Below are 20,381 nucleotides of genomic sequence, written 5' to 3' on the forward strand. Positions count from 1 at the left end.
CCCGTGTTTGGTTGAAACCAAACTGTTTCTTTCGTGTGGCTTCTGTCTATATTATCGTCGTATTCATCTTTTCCATCGTCGATATGCTGGCATGTATACTTCTTCGGAGCGTTCCGTGGGACTGCGAAGATTTGATTGCTATGATGTCGATGATGATCTGGTTTAGAGTCCAAAAAGGCGCTAAAGATGCGATGGATCTAAAAATGGTGTATAGTAGTGGATTTGGATTTTCTGGGTTTCGTGTTTGGACTGGGTCGTTGGGTGTACTTGGGCGTGCTGGGTGATTATTATGTTATGTAGATCGGTACCGTCTACTCGCACAGTAGTTAATTTTCTGTTCACCTGACTTGATCTTACGTTTTTACGAGAATTCGAGAGGGGCTCTCTCACTCTCTGACTCTGTGAGTGTTTGGCTGCTGAATCTGATTTAAGGGTAAAGATCACAATTATAACAATTCTAGCGAATTTCTTCCGATGACTCGTTCTCCTTTTAATCCTGAAGAGAGAGTTCTTCAATTGCGCTTGCTGACGATCATAAGACAGCGTTCGTTGCACTTGAAAGCTCATTCGAAGCCAGTAGAGAGCATCCGATGCATGACAGGAGCCCTTTCAAGGTGGTATCGATGTGTAACCAATTGCGCAGATTGCGTCCTTGGTCGAGGCTTCATTTTGATTTTTTGATTGACTATCAATGCACGGCGTGCGCGGCTTGTGGCTGTTTCTTGGTTCTCCCTTGTTTACCCTATTTTCGCTTTGACAAGGCACATCATCCTGCTTCTTTTACCCTGGTTCCTTAACCTGAATCGACTTTTTGGAATCCCACGTTGTACTTGCATTGCAGATGACGAGGTGGCATAACTGAGTGCGCAGTGCCATCTGCATATCTGCATTGCATACTGACTGATCGACATAGGCATCTCCAGCTAGCTATGCTCTGGCCTGTCCATAACACATACAGCTGTGAAATATCTGCAGCCTTATGCGAAAGGCAGTCAGCGCTGGATGTTTCAGGATCTATGACAAGATGCATACCCTTGCCTCGCCCATCTACGGAGAAAGGGGTGACCGCGCAGGATCAAGCGTTTCCAGGGGTCAGATAGCTGATCGAGACACGGTACTCTCACAGGCATCATCATGCACGAACGCGGAGATACTTTGACGACGGACTAAGTCGTGTCGTCGAGGGTATGTCAAACCACGTGGTCATGACGTAGTATTTGAGAACGCTCATGTCCATCAAGCTTCAGTTCGAATTTCGAAAATTCACTTGCAGATTGATGATTGATATCGATATTCCAGCTCACGATAAACCCAAGATTGTCAAGGAGGAGCTGGAGAATTCGACGTGGAGCTGCTTGCAGTAAAACGTCCGCCGTCTGATCCATCTAGACTTCCCGGCTAAGTTTCGATGCGCCAACCATGCGGCCTATCATACCCCGACTCACTCGTCCGATACCAAGCAATACGAGGCATCTTCATACGGCTATAACAAGCCACTTACGAGGTCATACACCCACTGCACGGCCCCATCGAGATGTAGAGTCACTCCGACAATGCATACTTCAGCGCCCTCGTGGCCAACTACGGCATCTTCACATCTCTTCGGCCGCCCATCAAATACAGAAGTCACAGAACAACAACTCTCCTTCTGCCACCGGACACTCACAAAATCAGTCCTCTCTGACCTCAGACTCCCACCCTTCCTCAAGTACCGGTTCGCAGCATCAGATTGAGGGAGCTACCGATCTTTCGCACGCCCACTTCATATCTTCCGCATTGCCTACCTCAGATTTCAACCCCTCTCAAACGCCCAACGCCGGTCAGAACCTAGACGAACAGGACTTATCAACTTTGTCTACCTCTCCTTCCGTCAGATCCCCCAATGGCGCTGGCGAGACCAGCTTGTCTGAATGGCAAGGTAAACTCTCGCCTACTTCTTCGCACTTGTTCAAACTCCTCATACCTCTTCCCACCTCTTCCGACCACGGACATGGGCATGGCGCCTCAAGACAAACAGCATTCCTCCTCCATCCTTCTCAGCCTCTATCACACCTGAGCCGACTCATCATCGGTTCATTACCCAAGACTGGCGAGTGGGTGGACTGCGAGATCAATTATATGAGTGTCACAGGAGAAGCGAAAGACCTAGATTCGCATTTAAGACATGCTAATGAGCTGGAAGAGCAGAATGAGACACAACAATTTGAAAGGCAAGAAGGTGGACCGTACCTGAATGAAAGGGAGGAAGAGAAAGGTCGATTCCAAGAAGTCAGCTGGTCGCAATCTACGGATTTGAGTGATTTCATCAAGCAGAGTTGCCTGAATGAGAAATTCAAGATTGTGATCAACAAATCGCCTTTGCCTTCGACAGCGGATGACACATCTCCCACGCCACAGCAGGACAATGAGTTGGTGCTGGAGGTGATTATACCCTCCTTTGCGAGCAGGACGCATTACATCAGACAACGCTTGCTCAGCCTGACGAAAGAATTAGATAAGATGACCAAACAGAAGAAGAATATAGATTACAAAGCGCACAAGGGGGCGCAGAAGCTTGCAGTGGCTGCACTCGGGGGAGGGGTGGTGTATTGGGCTGCGGTGATACGCTGGACGTTCTTCACAGACGCAGGTTGGGATTTGATGGAGCCCGTGACCTGGGCTACAGGGTTCGCTGCGTTATTAGGTTCGGCAGCGTTCTTGATGTGAGTTCACTCAGACTGACCCACCCCTCACGAAAGCCTGATCTCAGGTACTGTACTATACTGTACTATACTGTACTATACTGTACTAAACTGTACTATACTGTACTATACTGTACTGTGCTTTATGCCAGCCACTCACATCGCCTCTCATCCGAAATCGAGTGAATGGAAGAAGAACTTTAAACCTGCTGGCCAACGGATTGACTAGCTGAATAGCTGACTGTCAAATGGTGTCGCAGATATCATAATCGAGAAGTATCATATTCTTCTTTACTGGACTTGAGCATAACGGCCCGCCAGAGGAAATTGTACGATGAAGCCGGACTGGATATTGAGAAATGGACAGAGATGGTCTCGGAAGCGAAAACTCTTCGGAGGGAGATCACGCGGATCGCGAGCGATTATGATATAGAATGGAAAGGCGAGTTAGAGAATCTGAATGAGAAAAAGGCAAACGCGAAATCGAATACAAGTTCGAATCCTAGTTTACAATCTAGGACCAAAGCGTTTGAGAGGGGTCCTCATTTGCAGGCAAAGGCAAACTCAACGGCCAACGCTAGTGCAAGTGCAAGTACAAGTGCAAGTGCCGATTTAAGGAATGAGGAAAAGAAAGAGAGGAGTGAAACAGGAGAGAAGAAGGAGATTGAGCAGGAGGAGCAGGAGCAGGAGCAAGAGGAGGAAGAAGAAGAAAAGATAGATATAGATAAGACGATAGAAGAAGCTTCTGAGCTTGCTGAGCAGTCCGAAGAGAAACGATCGAAGGAGAAAGCCGCTCAGAGGAAAGGGGAACCGATAGATTCGAAAGAAGGCGGCGATGGAGGGGCTGGGGACAGAGGATCGAGAGCGAGAACAGGGCAAGAGAAGGAGAGTGATAGTGAGATACAAGGCAAGAAAAGGGCCAAGGAGATTATCGATAAGTGATTTCAAGCTAGACAACGACAAAGGAGAGATAAAGTAGATGGAGTTTAGTTGGACTGGGCATCATCACCAGGACCAGATCCACGATAACATCAACACCGACATCAACACGGATTCGGATTCGGATGATTTGACACTGCACTGTACCAGATATGTGATTGGAACTTGTTTTAGGTAGATGGATAGATTGATATACACGACACGATATTCTCGAGATTGAGACCAGACTAACACGTTTTGCCATTGTAGCTATTATGCTGTACTGTATATATACCATGCATATGCAGAAATTACACCTAGGGTGTGAACTTAAGAGGTCGGTTGGTACTGTATTACTTCGATCTAGTGTCTAGTAGAAGTACAAATTGTTCGGCTTTTAATGCTCTTGAGATGGGGTTCTACCTTCCTCGTGGCGTGCTGAAATGTACTTCATACCCTTTGTTTTATTCTAAACCCACGACCACCGAATCAACTTGATTTAATACTTCTTCTCTAGATCCTCTAAATCCTTCAATAGCCCCGTACTCCTCTTCGCATCCAAGAACAGATCATTCAACTCCAGTATATCCTCAATATCCACACTTGACGTATTTCCCGTCTTAGTCTTGTTCAGGATATTACTTGGCGTAAGTAATTGAAGGACGAATCGCAGGGAAGTCTTTTCGCCTTGTTCCGAGAGATTCGTCAATGCCTGAGGAGTTATATTTATATTCTCGACTTTACACCTCAATTCCAGTATCTTGTAGATCTCTTCCTTGGTGTACAAAGACGTCTTGATGATCATACATCGATCCAAGAGGTCGATAGGTATACCGTGGGGCGATCGAATACCCTCGCCGTCGGTATCTGTGCCTCGAATCGTGCAGATCCCGCGGTTGGAGGCGAGGACGACGTATGGTGACATGGGCGATTCGAGTGCTCGGTTTAGATAGGTGAAACATTCCATGTCGAGCATGTGGACCTGTCGTAACGGAACAGAAGGGAAACGAACACAGTCAGTAAACACGAAAGAACAATCATCAACATCAGATGAAGTTATTTTCCAGACTCACTTCGTCAATGAATAAAACCCCAGGAACCAGCTCGGCCACCCCTTGCTCGATATACTTATCCACCACCTTATTTATCTCTTTCCTCAATTTATCCGTCACTTCCGTCCTACCGCCCTTCACCAGCTGACCCATGACCGACATGATATCCTGTCCTCCCTGCGGCTTCGCATTGGCCATATCCAGGTCGTTCAGCGTCACATCCTGTACCAGTTCCTTCCTCTTATGCACATCTCCTTTCGGTAGTGGCACGTACTCCTCTGCCTCTAAATCGTATTCACTAGCATACGTATCCGACCTCCCCACCCTCTTGACTGCGCCCGTGTTCGCCTCGATGTAGATGACGTCCCCGACAACGACGCGTTCTTTCTGGATAGCCTCGTACACCGATGGATCCAGTCGGAGCTGTTTGGTCCCCTTGACGGTTTTCAGACCGACGATAACGTGCGAGATGGTCTTGCCGTACCCTGACAGAGGATTTTCGGCCTCGGAGGGCGTGAGCTCGGTGACTTCTCCTTCGTACACTTCTTTGGTCTCTTTGATGCGGAGGCCTGATAATTTGAGAACAAACGGTATCAGCAAACAACTCACATATCGTAATACAGAATAATGACAATACAAGGAATGCGGGCGACTTCGTATGGCTTGACTGGGTTCTACTCACCTATAGCACGCCTGAAACAACTGCCCAGCACTTCAGTCTTCTTAACTTCTCCCGAATACACTTCTGAGCCAACCATAGCGCAGAACGGCACTTTCGAGCCCAACTCCTGACTCAGAGCTAAGGCTAGGGCGGTCTGTGCACGAGGGACATACGGCAAAGTCAAGCAGTTTGTCAGATTTGATTCGATTTTGAGATTGGCATAGTCATGTTCACAGGATAGAAGTTTCATGGTCGACTCACTTTACCCGTTCCAGGTGGTCCGACCAATAACAAAGGTCTTCCCGAATATTTACCCAATTTCAACAGACTCAAATGCAGACCCAGCGCTTCTCTCGCCATATTCTGCCCGATAAACCCCTGGGAGACATCCATAGCTGTCCCATCGTCTGCTAAGCCCAGTCCCTTGATATGGCTGTGCGTGGCGATCCTGCTTTCTCGTAAGGTCGACGGCGGAGGAGGCTGGGTGATTATTCCGCCGTTGTTCGCTTGCGGAGCGGAGGACGAGGAAGCTGCGGCGGACATTGTGTCTCTCTTTGCGCTTCTTGATTTCTGCGAAGCAATTATGTCTCGGAGCGTGGAATTCAACGTCTATCTTGAGCGAATGGGTTGATTAAGAAGGAGGAAAGGTGTTCTTGTTCGAATAAAGATGTCTTACAACTCAAGCGACAGCGCGTCACTCATTATTTTCCAGGTTATTTTAAGTATTTTGTCCCAAAATGTATTATGCGTCTTCCCACGACAATTCGGTGCGATTGCGATTGCATTGCTTGTGCTGAATTTATAGACCTCGTCTTATCTCCATGATATCGTTCTCATACACTGGCCTAGACCAAATATCAATATAATAAACTACTCTTTACCCGTAATCTGCCCAAGAAGAACACCAGGACGAAGAAGCTATCTTGCAGCTTCACCAAATACTCGATATAATCGATCTCAATCGTTCGAAGCCATTACAAATACAACCACACACACGTGAAGCACCACTTTCCCCAGCGGGACGACAATCCTGCCTGACTACTTGAGCTAGCAAGGCGAAATCAACAGCTCCGCATAATTTGACAGGAAGATCATACAACAAGTCACACACCACAATGCCTAGACTCCCACGAGCCCTGTTCCCCATCCTCCCTCCACCTCCCAGCTTAAATACGGCCGCAAGCCTCAACGTCAAACCGAAATTCTCCCTAAATTCCACATTACGATTCAACCCCTTGAACCCCTCCACATCATTCTCATCCGCCTTCTCCGTCGCTCCCTTTTCAGCATCAGCATCAGCATCAACGTCAACGTATAAATCATCCCTATCATACCTTTTCGGCGATTCCCATTCCCAATCCGATTCCTCTATCTCGCAAGCTAGCCAAAGTGGATCATACAGAAATATCCACTCAACAGCAAGAACCACCATACTCACTCACACGGCTTCATCCCCTTTCTCCAATTTCTCTCCACTGCAAAGTATAGTCCAGCCTTACTCCCGTCGAAGTGCCCTTGGAAGTCTGAGGTTCATAGCTATGGGTACATTCTATCAACCTTCTCAAAGAAAACGAAAGAATAAACATGGCTTCCTGGCTCGTTTGCGAGGTGGGAAGAACGGTAGGAAGATGTTAGCTAGAAGATTATTGAAGGGAAGGAAGAATATGTCTCATTAATCCAATAAACCCGTACATAAGTTTGATGAGAATCGATCAAAATAGCGGATCGATCAGATGATGGATGTTGGTCGTTGGTTGTTGGTTAAAAATCAAGGCATAAATAGTCAGGAGAACAGAGCTAGATCGGGTAGATGTTAGAATAGTCGCAACGAAGGTGAATATGAGAGACGGAGAAGGCGAAGACTGTAGATCATGATTATCTTGATATCATCCTGACGAGACGTATATACCTTATAGAATTATATATAGATGGGCGATCACTCGTAATGATTTTTTTCCTGGCTTATGTATAATACAAAATCCCATCATATGCATAGACACTATTCCATCTTTCATAGAACAGGTACCAATGACCATATAGACACATGGACCAATCATACGATACATAATACACAATACACAATACACAATTGAGATTGGCTCAAAGCTGAGGAAAAAGTCGACTGGGGATCGTACGAAGGCGTAAAATTGGGTTGTGGTTGTGCCAGCACGCGGGATTTAAAAGCTGATTACATAGATCTATGTGCGACGTGAGATGATATGATACATTTTTCTGAGAACACCCGATCCATTGTCGATTGCTGATTGCGGATTGCGGATTACCTAGCAACTCCCCCAGGCATGGGTAACCATTCTCTACCTTGTAACGGGGGACTATCGAATCGCCTCACTTCCCCAGGGGGCGGTCCGACCATTTTACCTATCAGATAAGGTAATTTACCGTTCGGGCAAATGTCTTTCAGCAGAGCTACGTATCGAGCTAATTCCAGGTGGAGCGTAGGATAATACGTCGTAGATGCTTTACGGAGGGTCTGTAAGAGCGTATTTTTACGGCGTGTCAGCTAAACAACCATTCTAACGAGAGGGGCAGTCGCCACGAATGAGAGTCAAGAGTACGCACCACTAATATCCTATCCATACCTGAGCTCATGAGGTCTTCGTGCAATTTTAAAGCCTCTTCTTTGTCTTGTATTGCTTGGAATTTACAAAGAGCGTTCAAAAGCTTGAAATGCATTGTCTAAACGATTTTTGCAAGTAGGTCAGTGGCGGTCCTCTATTCCCGAATGCGCATGAGTGAGTAGCTGAAGCCAAGCCACTCACCACATAGTTCATAGCTTCAAACTCGACTCCTCCGGTAGCACCGCCAGGAGCGACGGGTTTCTCCACCAAATTCTCGTCGACTTCACTCAGATCCCAAAGGGTGTTCGAGGCGTGACACATTATCCTGCAGGTCAATCGCCATCAGTGTCAGTCACGAATTGCTGTCTTCACGTAATGAACGAGACGATTTGAAAAGCCGAAACGCCAACAGGAACTCACCAGAAATAGTCTCTGCAAATATCACTCAACTCCCCAACCCAAGCTTTGAACACCCTCGGCCGATGAGCTTTCGTGACGAACTCGTGATGATCTTTCGTAGGATCAGGTAAATCAGGTATCAATAACCCCTTGACCTCTGAGACTATATCCATGCCAGCGCTCTTCATTTGGACTTGAGAGGCGGTCTTCTCGTCAAATCGAACAGAGTTCGGCTGGTTTCCAACCTGGATAGAGCTTTGCCTCTTGGGTGTGGCGACTGAAGCAGTAGGTATGGTGGGCGGGAACAGATCAAAGAGGAATATCCAGAGTTCGATGATAATTTGCCTTGAAGCTAGATCACCCGGCTTCTTCTCTGAGAACAACAAGTTCGACAACGAAGGGAATGGGTTCGGGAATTGCGATCTGAGAGCTGCTTTGCCGATCTGCAAGAATCAATCCCATCAGCTGTCCACCCACTTCAGTCAGTCAACGAGGACCGATTAGCTCACCTCGGAAGTGGATAATGCTTTTACACATCTCAACAACTCGTATAGCATCTGATCATCGTGTTGTTCCTCCCTTCCCCAGAAATCAGCTTGGCTCAGCAGCGGTAGTGGACGAGCTGTGGCTGACTCACCTCCATTCAATATCCAGAAGATCCTTGAGTCTATCCAGGATCAGTTCATACCCCCTCATCTCGATGAACTGCCCCACCCAAGCGGTGTTTTCGTGACGCAACAGCATTCGCAACTTTTTGGCTTTTCCCACATCCATACCCAAATCTGTTCCTTTGTGGGCGCTGAGCCATTGTATGAAGCTATCAGGTTGTTCCCCAATAGCTATCCCCAGACCTTTTCCCGAGTGCTTACCGAGCGAGTTGACGCTGCTGTTGGAGTTTGAAGGGGTGAAAAGCGATGACAAGGGTCTGCTCGAAGACGCGACTGGTGATCTGACGGAACGTGGTATGTCCATTGACTGCCCTCTCATACTTCCATAGCCTAACGGAGGGGACATCATACCGCTATTACTGGAATTGGAGTCTGGTGAAGCAACAATGACGAAACCTTCTCCGCCCACATCGTATGTCTTGCCGACCTGAGGTGAGGAGCCTGGGGATGAGACTTCGTTGGATGATTTAGCTTTGCGCAGTAAAGGCGTGGACAGCTTCTTCTTCATCTTAGGGGTCTCTTGTGGTGTGCCGGGAGTGGGTAAGCCCAAGGAGGACAGGATTGTAGGATTGGAGTTGAGGGTGGAAAGGAGGATGGAGGATTTTACGTCAGGCGAAACGGTGGCGAATTTCTGGCGGACAGTGACGGGCACTTGAAGCGAGTTCTACAGCAAGGCGAAGGCATAGTGAACCAAGCGATCAGTAGATGTACATAATGACAGAAGAGAAATTCATGCTTACTAGTAAATGTTCAAATTGCATTTCGACGTCAGATTTAGATTCTCTCAACTGCGGTCGAGTGCTGTCTGATACCATGCCTGGATGAGGGGGCGTTTGTTGTTCTTTCGATGAAAGAGCCTTTTGGTGGCCCCATGCTAGGTTGGCACTGGGTTGTCTGGGCGGAGCCATGTGTCCAGGTCGGATATTCGTCCTGGATGTCTCTTTCAAGGAGGAATCGTTGTAGCCAGATGCTGAGCCCGAAGATTGCGATGTACGCGGGAGCGGTCGGGCAGAAATGGAGGCATGATTTGATTTAGGTGCTGGTGGTCCTCTTGCTTGTTGCGGTACTCGAGCATCAGTCGGGGAAGCTTTATACTGTGATTGGGGGTTTGGCATTGATGCTCTATGATGATTGCTTTGAGCCTGCATGCGTGCATGAGCATGAGCGGGAGAAGATGACGGCGAGGGGTTCGATGGACGAGCTTGAGGTTGGGGGAACTGATGCAGAATTGCTTTTGCTTGCTCGGCTCTGACGGGCATACCGGGATTCACCACTGGAGGGGGTCTCGAGCCAGAGGGACGACGCTGTTGCGGCTGCGGTTGAGGTTGAGGCTGGGGCCGACTCCGAGCTGGAGAAGGGGCATGTATGGACGACATCGTGCAGCTTCTCTCAATACTTCGAGTAGTCTCTCGGAGGTGTAGAGTCCAGATTGATCAAGTGAGACAAGGCAATACGGCGATGATGATAGTAAGTTGAATGATGTCGGTTGTAGAGGTGGCTTTCAACTTGTTGACAAATCACACACACCCTACGCTTCGACCCGATCAACCACGTGGTAAAAGCAAATAACAAAGGCAAAGACAGTCGCCTGCAAACGCCACACTCGGTCAATTTCACATATCTCCGCCCTTGCCACTGTCCTGCTCTTCCCCTTGTTGCCTGCTTTCTCTGTTGATGAGCTGGGAGACATTTCAGCTTGACATACATAACAGTCTTGTTGAGTGATCATTTGCGTGCATAGGTCATCCCGCTGCTCAAGATGTCAGCCCTCAACCTTCCCAAACCCGTCAATACGTACGCAGGGGAAGATGAGCTACGACAACAGCCTAATGGAGCCGCCTCGAACGGCAATGGAACACCGGTAGTCGAGGAGGATGATGGTGACATGGAAGAAGACCGACCGGCTCGGGCGAGTGATAAGCTCAAAGTAGGAATTATCTATCCCCCAAGGGAGATCAGGAGTGAGTACATATTTGCACCAATGAATCCGAGCGGGTTTTGTGACCTGAGGCAGAGCTAACCCATTGTTGCGCTTAGACATCGTCGACAAAACCGCAAATCACATTTCCAAATCGCCTACACCCTTACTGCTAGAGGAGAAAATCAGAGAACATCAGAAAGCTGATCCGAAATTCGCATTCTTGAATGATGCTGATCCGTATCACCAATACTACCGATACATGCTCGCGAAAGTGAAAGAAGATGCGGACGATGCTGCTGCCGGACTTTCAACCTCTACACCAGTTCCCGAGGATCAGAAAGTCAAGAAAGAAGAGGTGATCAACGCATATGAGCCAAAACCTTGGGAGTTTCTAGTAGACTTACCGGGAGTCACAGCGATGGATCTAGATATTCTTCGATTGACAGCTTTATTCCACGCGCGAAGAGGCCGATCTTTCTTGTCTTCCCTCTCCGTCAAGGAGGGGCGAAATTACCAATTCGATTTCCTTAGACCAACGCACTCCTTGTACGGATATTATAATAGGATGGTCGAGTCTTACCAGAAGGTCATGCAGCCTCCCCCGGGTCTGATCGAGGGTTTAGTGAAGGGTTCGAAGGATGAGGAGATCAAGTGGAAGACGCTTGAAGAAGCGAAAAACAGAGCAGAGTGGGAGAAAGGACGAAGGAAGAGAGAAGATGCTCGAGCCAAAGAAGAAGAAGAGGAGAACAAAGCATTCGCCGCGATAGATTGGCAAGATTTCGTTACTGTTGAAACTATCGAGTTTACCCAGAATGATGAACAGCTAGAATTACCGCCTCCGACGTCCATCGATAAATTACGTACGATGAGTATGGCCGAGAAGCGGATGGCTGCTATGGTCATGGAAGAGACCGGAGCTGGACCCACCGCAGAGACAACATTCCAAAACGGTAATGGTGCTGCCAATGATGATGAGATGGAGATAGAGGAGGATGATGACGAGGAGGAAGAGGTCAGATTACAGCGTATCAAGGCTGAGCAAGAACAAGCTCGAGCTCGAGAAGTGCAGAGAGCCGCCATGGAGCAACGAGGTATGAAGATCAGGAAGGACTACGTACCGAAAGGTATCCAAAGAGGAGGTCAAGTCGCAACTGCGAAGTGTCCAAATTGTGGTCAATCTATACCGGAGAACGAACTTTCAGAACATATGCGAATCGAATTACTGGATCCGAAATGGAAGGAGCAAAAGAAGAACCTGGAAATGCGAAGAGCGCAAGCTCAACAGCTTCAACAAGGTGCAGACGTTGTCGCTTCCCTGAAGAACCTTGCGAACGCACGTACGGATCTGTTCGGAGACGATTTGGACGAGGCGCAACGAAAAGCGAGAGACGAGGAGGAGAAGCAAAAGAGGAGGGAAAGGGAGAAGATCATTTGGGATGGTCATACGGCCTCAGCAGCGAAGACCACGGAAACTTTCCAAAGTGCCTATCGGGTGGAGGATCAGATCAAGAGCATTCACGAGAGGATCGGTCTTGGGTGAGTCTCACTCCTTGATCGTGTTTTGAGGGATATATGCTAATACAATTTTTTGTTTATAGAGAAGCACCTGCCAACGCAGCTGGACCTCAGATCGGACCTGGTGTACCTGGCCAACCACAATCTATACCTACTCCACTTGCTGCTGGCTTACCGACTCCTGGAGGCGGTACAGCTTACGCCGGAGCCACCATCTCCGCTGAACCCACCGGTCCATCTACAAAAGAATACATCTCTACACCATATGATCCATCTTTCTCGCCTGCTCCTCCACCCACATCCGCAAATACACCTTCCGCGCCCTCCATCCACCCCTCCCGAATGGCAGCTATCGCCGCTGCTGGCGCTGGATCTTCTTCACCTGTAGCAGGCCAAGTACGGCCATACGAAGAAGATAATTCTTCTTCCGGAGGGGACAAACCGGTATTCAAAAGACCGAAGATTGAGAAATTACCGTATGGTCAATTATACACTGAAGCTGATTGGACCCAATTACACCCTGATCCAATAACCATTTCGATCCAATTACCGAACATGCCTGAAAAGCCCGAGTACAAGTTGAATGGCTCAGTGATTTCTATAACGGATTTACCTGTGACGACGCTATTCTCGACGATCAGAGAAAGGATCAAGAGGATAGTGGATGCAGATCTACCGATCTCGCGTATGCGATTGGATTATGGGCCGAAGGTCATGAACAATGCGAGCACGCTGGCATCGGTTAATCTGGACGAAGGGGATATATTGAATTTGGTCCTGAAGAAGAAATAGTATCATACTCGTATTGTGTAAAGTCGCCCTCAGTATGTTGGCATTGTATCAGTATCGATAGACATGCATTATTTGCGTCTGTATCTGACCATGCGAATGCATTCACTTCAAGCATATGATCAAGTACAGTACGCTGATTCGCCTCTCCTTTGTATCTTACCTATACTGCTCAGACTACGTGTGTCTACCTGAACACCCTACGGCACATCTTTGATGATAGGACAAACGCCTGACTCAGACTCGGTATGCCCGGGCGCTCATCATGTGAGATTTGGCAGGGGGAAGCCCATCCTCGAGGCCATATCAGTCATGGCGCCTTGTCGACTGAACCAGCTGGCGTACTGCCCTCTTGCCCAGTGATTATGATCACGAGCCAAGCGTCCGAGAAAAGCCCACATCTCGGGGTCCTTAGTGATCGCTTTTTCAGCATCGACAAGTCTACGTAATTGTCTGACACAGTCTTCCGACGTGACACGCTCCTCTGCATGCTCGTTCCTAGATGAAGCGTGCGGATCAAATATTGGCATTTCGTCGCGGATCTCTCTAAGTCGACTCAATTCTTGAAAAGCTTCATTAGCGTTTTGGAGTTTCGCATAATAGCTGAACTCCGTTCGTAAGCGGGTTATATGCTCATATAGGGCATCGAATCGGGTACGCAACGCCCTAGTATCGGCAAGCGACTCGACTCGAGGGAGCAATGTATCGAACTCATCTCTTGATGTTTCGACCCACGTGTCAGGTGGCTCGGTGGGAGCGGATGACCAGAGACTCCTCTCGAAAGTTCGTATGGTTTCTGCGGTGGTGTTCAGATGTAGAGTGATCTGATCGTGAGCAGACAGTTGAGGAGTCATTCTGCAACGCTTTCGTCAAAAACGATCGGTTCGGACGAGAAGAGACAGAGGGGAATATCAAACTCGACTTGACTGACAAACATTCGCAGTCCGTAATTGAGACGGTGCACAATGCCAAACAGGACACAATGTATGTTCTTTTCTTCCTTTCAGGCGTTCTGAGGTTGAATATTGAACAAAGGTGTGAGCCTTTAGTAGTTGTGCATGCGTTGTGACGCTCGAGAACTGGCTCAAGCTCTGACAGCTACTTTGACAGATCGTTGTTGCCGAGTTCGGACTTGAAATTAGGATCAGTACGAGCAAAGGCTAAACTCACGGAGAAACGAAACAGACGAGAAGACAAGGTGTAAGTCACTCCAAGCATAAAACCTTCAAAAGTGGCTGCCACGAGTCATGGATTTTGACATAAGGGTAAGTTGAGGGAGAGATGCGGAGACTCCAGATCGACGTCACAGATTTAAGCCGCAGCAAATGTAGTTGTAGATGTAGTATGACGCTGTGCCGGGGTAACGGTTGCTGATCTCCCTGATGCTATTTTGGAGCAAGCAGTGAAGTGGTAATCATGTATGTTTTTGACGTCAGAGCGTAAAGAGGGAACATGCTGAGTATGCACATGACCCTTCCATATGCACAGAAGATTCTGTCTGTGCGGTGATTGCTATAGTGACGCTGGCATGAGCAATAGCGTCATAACCTCTTGTGCCTTGGAACTACCCAAGGTCACCTGTGTTTTCGTCATTATTCCATCGCATCATGCGGTATCACGTCATTCGTTGAGACGCAAAGGCATTCCCCGTCAGCACCATATGTATCACCTTGCTTCCCCAGTAGGATATATATAGCGATCCCAAACCTCCTTCACGAACATCTTTTCCATTCCTGAAGATTGAAAACAGAGAAGTAAACAAACAACAACAATGTCGCATTTACAGAACGTCGAAGACAAGATTAAGCACACCTTTACCTCGTACGTCTCACCTACTCTCCTTTTACCCTTGACGCGTTCACTGCTCAAACGCTCCACAAGCTCTCGGCCGAAGGTGATACCTTGCTGACCATGTACCCCCCCGTGTTTCATAGCGGTCAACCCGGTACAACAGGTAGAGAGCCATTTGAGGAAGACCGAGGAGAAGGAAACCCGTTCCACAGACAACATCAACACGATCAACATGGCGGACACGGATTGACCGGAGCCAGCGAGACAGGCCACCATTCGATTGGAACGGGTAGTGATTTGATCGGCAAATCATCTACTGGAACTGGGAATGAAAGGGATATCAACTCTGGAGAGGGACTTAGAAGTCACGAACAGAACCCATCGAGAGTAGGAGGTACCGGTACCGGTGCTGGTATCGGTAGTGGAACCGGATCCGGTTTGACTGGATCCACCGGTACTCACACAGGTGCTGGTACAGGACACCACGCTAGAACCGGACAAGATGCCGGAGCCATCGGCGCTGGAGCTGGAATTGCTACTGCCGAATACGAAGCCAACAAACACTCCGGTCACCACCACTCTGGAACCGGATCCGGACTTACCGGTAACAACACCAGTGGTAACACGGGATCCAGTCTTACTGGTCAAGGTCACGACAGCACCCACACCGGTCTTGCCGGTACTGGAGGTGTAGGCAACCGAGGCGACAATGTCAACTACCCATCGGCCGGATCCGGTCTCGGATCAGGTGGAACTGCCGGTGGAGCAGGTATCACCGCTGGGACCCATGCCGGTCACCATCACGGTACTGGATCCGACTTGACCACTCACCAACACGAGCACGGTACCGGGTCTGGCCTTGCTGGTTCGCACGCTGGAACCACTGGCGCTGCTGGTGGATTAGAGAATGCAGCTAGACGAGAGACTGGAACTGTGAGTCCACAATGAGCATACCAAGTCTGTTTGTATCGTGCTTGAAACTGACGGTTGTATGTGACATAGGGCGACAGAACTGGTAACCTTGGTCAAGATTCTGCTCTATACGAACGAACTGGACCCGGTGGACCTGTCACTGGCGGAGCAGCCGGCACCGACCGATTCGACTCTGACAGACACCATGACCGAGGATCCGACATCGCCGGTACTACCCCTGCGTCTGGCAGAACCGACGACTCGGGTACAGGTGAACATGGACGAGAGAACTTGTCTAGAACTTCAGGTGCTGGCGGGGTCGTGAGTCATGTCATTTCAACCTCCGTCTGTCATTACGCGATACCACAATCTGCCTTGTGAAGTATAATCGAGCTGATTTGTTGCGTGCGTCCTTTTGCGCTGTTTTGCTTAGCTCGGAACATCCGATAAAGACTTCGTAGGCCGAGACAGAAAAGCCGGAACCGGTGCTCTCGGAGCGTACGCGGACGAGACTGGTCCTTTCAAAGGAAACACTTCTGGACCAGGAGGTAACACCGCCTTGACCGGTCGAGAGGGCACCAACCCATCCCAAGACAACCCCGTCGCACGAGCCCAATCCGCCGGACAGGAAGTCGGCGGTGCACCAGAAGGTACCTCGTCTCATCCTGGTGTAGCGCATGGGACTACCAACCCCCTCTCAGGCAAAGAGGGCCAGGAAGGTACGTCGGTAGCGAATGAGCATGGCGAGAAGAAAGGTCTTTTACAAAAGATCAAGGATGCTATCTAATTGACCCCCGATTCTTCCGCCTGAATGAGGAATAGCAAGTAAGAAGTAAGAAGTAAATCAGAAATATATTTGATCAAATGTAGCTTTATATACACGTATGACTGAATGATGAATGTATCAAATTGGACCGCAAAGTACACTTGGATGAGCAGCATTAATTCAGAGGCGCAGAGACGTTTAAATTACTCTACTGTGGGCGACTGGACGAAGCCGGCGGAGTTGACCGCTTGATACTTGTTCGGCTGTGAATTTCAGTCCAATCCCATTTTGAGCATTTTACAAATGTCGTCGGTATTGTCTCGTCTAATGTAAATTATTGCTTGCGATCATTGAAGCATCGTCAATATCTAGCGACTTGCATTGTGTTCTATCAGGAATCAATAAAGTGGACTGCAACCCATATTGGATATTAAAACAACTTCAGAAAACATGTGGCCATTTACTTCATCTCCCGCCTCCGCTTCCGCTTCTTCATCTTCTTCTTCGTCCTCTTCTACCCAAACTTCTACCGATCCGACAATGTCCGGGAACAACACGCCATCAGCCGACAAATGCCCAGTCGACCACAATACCAGATCCGCATGGCTCGCTGCGAATCCAAGCGCTTCTCATCCTTTCCACCCTTCGTCTTCCTCTGCCAGTGCATCAGGTTCTGGATCTTCATCTTCATCTTCTTCCTCGCCTTCCTCCTTGACCCTGTCGGAAGAAAGGGTGATCTCAAGTATACCCCGATCGTCGAAACCATGGTCAACACCTTCCAACGATCCTGAAACTACTGGACCGCCTTCCTCTGCCGCTGCTTCTTCTTCTAATAACTCCTCAAATGAATCTAGAATTGGATCGACACAAGGGAATGGCCATGCTCAACCTGAATTACGGAAAGACGACAACGACAAAGATAATGGGAAATGGGTCTATCCATCCGAACAACAATTCTTCAATGCCATGATGAGGAAAAATCATAACCCCCAAGCTAGGGATATGCGCACCGTCGTACCCATACACAACGCGGTCAATGAGAAAGCATGGGAACAGATCTTACTTTGGGAAAGCAAGATTGAAGGTTCCGAGAAGTGCGGCGGGCCGAAATTGATTAGTTTTGTAGGGAAGCCGAAGGAGAGGAGTCCGAAAGCTTGGGCTAAGACTGCTTTGGGGTGAGTTTGAGTGCGAGTGCGATTTCGAGTGCGGGTGCGGGTGGCCTTGCGATCTTCTACTTTGACTTTTAATCTTGCGGTCACCATCTTCCACCTATACTTGAAATTGCTTGCGCCCCACCTTCATTCTCAAGTCTGCTGGACGTTGAAAAGTTCAGCTCGATACATCCCGACAAAGGGAATATGTCCAGTCACATCGGGACCTAAGATGATTAACATGCGTATCACGTAAAAAGATTCAATGTGCTGATGATCGCCTCAATATCGTAGCTATACACCCCCTTTCGACAGACACGATTGGATGATCGACCGATGCGGAACACAAGTCCGCTACGTGATTGACTTTTATACTGGTCGATCTGGTTCAGGAGACGCTGCGTCCAAAATGAGTTTTTACCTTGATGTTAGACCGGCGGTCGATAATTGGGAAGGCATCAAGACTAGAGCTGCAGGTTGGTGGAGTTAGCCTCATTGTAAGCCGACTTGAAGTCCAGCTTCAACCTCGGGTGAAAAGATTTAGTGATATGACTGAAAGGAAGACTGCAAATTGTACAATCATACATTGTAGAAGAGTGATTCGGCACTGAGGCGACAGGATTATTGGAGGCTGGAATTAACGGAGATGTGTGTACTGCTAAATATTTTGTGATGCGTACACATAAGATACATCATGAATATACAAATATGCGAATAACAATACAACTCAACTCCTCATAAAATGAATCATAATTAGAAAGCTAAAATACACCTCGGTCTACCGGATTTGTATTATACACCGTTGAGATCGTCTCTCCTTCTCCCGAGAAAAGAAAGACTTGACTTGTTGTGAAGACGGTCCTAATGTAATCCGTCGATGTACCATACCATCCTATCATCCCTCTTCCACTCTGCTCTCGCCCTCGGCGCGTATTCGTGATGCTCAATTTCAACCTTCTTACTCGTCCCCGTCCCCATCCCTGTCCCCTTGGTTCCCACGCTGGAACCCGGTACCCCTTTCTCGTCTTCTTGCTCTGGTATTATGGTAGGTAGCAGAACGGCCTGACCGATGATCAGCTCCGGTAGCTCCTCTGCATTGATAGGGTTGTAAGGTATTTCGGAGGGTAGAGCTATCAAGACGCTCAGATCGAGGGTGGGGCGAGGAAGGAATTTGTCGGTTTGATCTGGTATTCGAGAGGGGGTGATTGATATTGGCTATAGCGTTAGCGTGCGCGTGATATCGAAGCATGTCAGCGATCTATTTATCTTCGTATAGTTCTGGGGGTTAGTGGATAAATGCGAACACGAATAGGGGCTGGGATTAAGGGAGAATGAATGATTGAGCAGTAAGTAGTGGGACTGACCTGTATTTCACCCTGTTCCGCTTCTTTTGGTATTTCAGCATATCCTTCGTCCTTTTGATTTTTTCCAATCTGCTCATTCGATGATGTCGATGCAGATGCAGGCGCAGGCGCAGGTGGTAACGCCCAATCGAGATCCCAGATCAAAGGCCTTATCTTATTTTCTACCGAATCATCGCCGTCCCCCGGGGGATCATGTAACAACCCCCATCTTCTGAGATTATGCTCGTAATGCATCGTTCGTCCTCCACCACCAATCAAGAAGCTCTGACTGAAGGCGTTGTTCTCGACCTCGCCAAAACTGGTCAACCAACCCCAGAATCCCCCCTGATCGCGGTATTCTTCCCTAAACGTCCGGTTGTTCCGCTTGCTGAGCTTGCGGATCCTGTTCAGCCTGAATCCCAGTAAGATGCAGAGGATGATCATGGAGAATGCGAGGAACCCGAGACCGATAGAGAGGACGGTGGATGTGGGGATCGTTATTGTGCCTTGTTCGTATTGAGGATTAGCGGCTCGGACGGTGATGGGCATAGGAAGCAGGAGGACGGCGAAGAGTTGGACGGGGAATGGAGCGAGATAGAGATGGAGCATGATGGACGAATGAACGGGCGATGGGTAGTGCGGCTGGTCTTGGTGATTTGGGCTCGAAGCTGGGTTGATATGTCGGAATGGATCATATGTCCGCCTAGTAAAAGCCCATTGAGACGCACAAAGAGAGGAGTTGCAGATCTGCGTATATGAAGATTGATATCGGACTCCTGAGTCGTCCGACTTCGCTAACCCCGCTGGACTCGAATATTCGGTCAGAGGCTGTAAGCCAAATGCGAGTAGATTATTGAGACCGCCTTCGAACGACTGAACAGAAAGTCGATTATTCGCCCCTTGCTTCCTGAAGAATTCAGATGCTAATCGTCCGATACTCCTGTGCGTGTTGTGTTTGTTGCAAGCTAGGTGGTAGTTCTGATTGCACCGCTGAAGTTGTCTGAAAGATTACATATTTGTTTGGAAGCCAGACCTTTGGGTCTCGGTCGGACTCCACCCAACTCGTATAAATGACTCGTATCACTCACTCTATCGCATAGATCGGGGAAATTACACTCAACTTACAGCATGCCGCATCAAAGGCAGATCTCACTCAAATCACTCAATCACGGGGTTACTCCCACCCAGCAGCTCATTATTCAGTTGCCGTTTATCGCCACCCGGAACCCTTCTCA

At 48.5% G+C, this 20,381-nt stretch overlaps 9 protein-coding genes across 9 annotated transcripts; 5 read left to right on the forward strand and 4 right to left on the reverse strand.

Annotated features, from left to right (window-relative positions):
• Window positions 1–1,419: 1,419 nt before the first annotated feature.
• I303_104211 (uncharacterized protein) lies at window positions 1,420–3,623 on the forward strand (the record flags this gene model as incomplete). The annotated part of the gene is made up of 2 exons (XM_018408108.1): window positions 1,420–2,702; window positions 2,942–3,623. 2 exons carry the CDS (start codon window positions 1,420–1,422, stop codon window positions 3,621–3,623), a joined length of 1,965 nt encoding a protein of 654 aa, XP_018263319.1.
• A 475-nt stretch (window positions 3,624–4,098) lies between these two features.
• On the reverse strand, window positions 4,099–5,855 carry I303_104212 (RuvB-like helicase 1; the record flags this gene model as incomplete). The annotated part of the gene is made up of 4 exons (XM_018408107.1): window positions 4,099–4,581; window positions 4,673–5,220; window positions 5,334–5,466; window positions 5,574–5,855. 4 exons carry the CDS (start codon window positions 5,853–5,855, stop codon window positions 4,099–4,101), a joined length of 1,446 nt encoding a protein of 481 aa, XP_018263318.1.
• Window positions 5,856–6,427: 572 nt separating this feature from the next.
• On the forward strand, window positions 6,428–6,988 carry I303_104213 (mitochondrial 54S ribosomal protein bL34m; the record flags this gene model as incomplete). Its single annotated transcript, XM_018408106.1, has 1 exon — window positions 6,428–6,988. The coding sequence occupies one exon, from the start codon at window positions 6,428–6,430 to the stop codon at window positions 6,986–6,988; it is 561 nt and encodes a 186-aa protein (XP_018263317.1).
• Window positions 6,989–7,590: 602 nt separating this feature from the next.
• I303_104214 (uncharacterized protein) lies at window positions 7,591–10,334 on the reverse strand (the record flags this gene model as incomplete). The annotated part of the gene is made up of 7 exons (XM_018408105.1): window positions 7,591–7,803; window positions 7,893–8,009; window positions 8,093–8,216; window positions 8,312–8,733; window positions 8,800–8,869; window positions 8,928–9,622; window positions 9,699–10,334. 7 exons carry the CDS (start codon window positions 10,332–10,334, stop codon window positions 7,591–7,593), a joined length of 2,277 nt encoding a protein of 758 aa, XP_018263316.1.
• Window positions 10,335–10,717: 383 nt separating this feature from the next.
• I303_104215 (uncharacterized protein) lies at window positions 10,718–13,186 on the forward strand (the record flags this gene model as incomplete). Its single annotated transcript, XM_018408104.1, has 3 exons — window positions 10,718–10,919; window positions 10,996–12,415; window positions 12,478–13,186. 3 exons carry the CDS (start codon window positions 10,718–10,720, stop codon window positions 13,184–13,186), a joined length of 2,331 nt encoding a protein of 776 aa, XP_018263315.1.
• Window positions 13,187–13,446: 260 nt separating this feature from the next.
• Window positions 13,447–14,037, reverse strand: I303_104216 (uncharacterized protein; the record flags this gene model as incomplete). The annotated part of the gene is made up of 1 exon (XM_018408103.1): window positions 13,447–14,037. One exon carries the CDS (start codon window positions 14,035–14,037, stop codon window positions 13,447–13,449), a length of 591 nt encoding a protein of 196 aa, XP_018263314.1.
• Window positions 14,038–14,954: 917 nt separating this feature from the next.
• On the forward strand, window positions 14,955–16,673 carry I303_104217 (uncharacterized protein; the record flags this gene model as incomplete). Its single annotated transcript, XM_018408102.1, has 4 exons — window positions 14,955–15,004; window positions 15,118–15,907; window positions 15,977–16,207; window positions 16,320–16,673. The coding sequence occupies 4 exons, from the start codon at window positions 14,955–14,957 to the stop codon at window positions 16,671–16,673; spliced, it is 1,425 nt and encodes a 474-aa protein (XP_018263313.1).
• Window positions 16,674–17,102: 429 nt separating this feature from the next.
• Window positions 17,103–18,293, forward strand: I303_104218 (uncharacterized protein; the record flags this gene model as incomplete). Its single annotated transcript, XM_018408101.1, has 2 exons — window positions 17,103–17,827; window positions 18,098–18,293. 2 exons carry the CDS (start codon window positions 17,103–17,105, stop codon window positions 18,291–18,293), a joined length of 921 nt encoding a protein of 306 aa, XP_018263312.1.
• Window positions 18,294–18,664: 371 nt separating this feature from the next.
• I303_104219 (uncharacterized protein) lies at window positions 18,665–19,755 on the reverse strand (the record flags this gene model as incomplete). The annotated part of the gene is made up of 2 exons (XM_018408100.1): window positions 18,665–19,018; window positions 19,168–19,755. 2 exons carry the CDS (start codon window positions 19,753–19,755, stop codon window positions 18,665–18,667), a joined length of 942 nt encoding a protein of 313 aa, XP_018263311.1.
• Window positions 19,756–20,381: the final 626 nt, after the last annotated feature.

The sequence above is a fragment of the Kwoniella dejecticola genome, chromosome 5 (assembly GCF_000512565.2).
Source record: "Kwoniella dejecticola CBS 10117 chromosome 5, complete sequence".
Taxonomy (NCBI): Eukaryota; Fungi; Basidiomycota; class Tremellomycetes; order Tremellales; family Cryptococcaceae; genus Kwoniella; species Kwoniella dejecticola.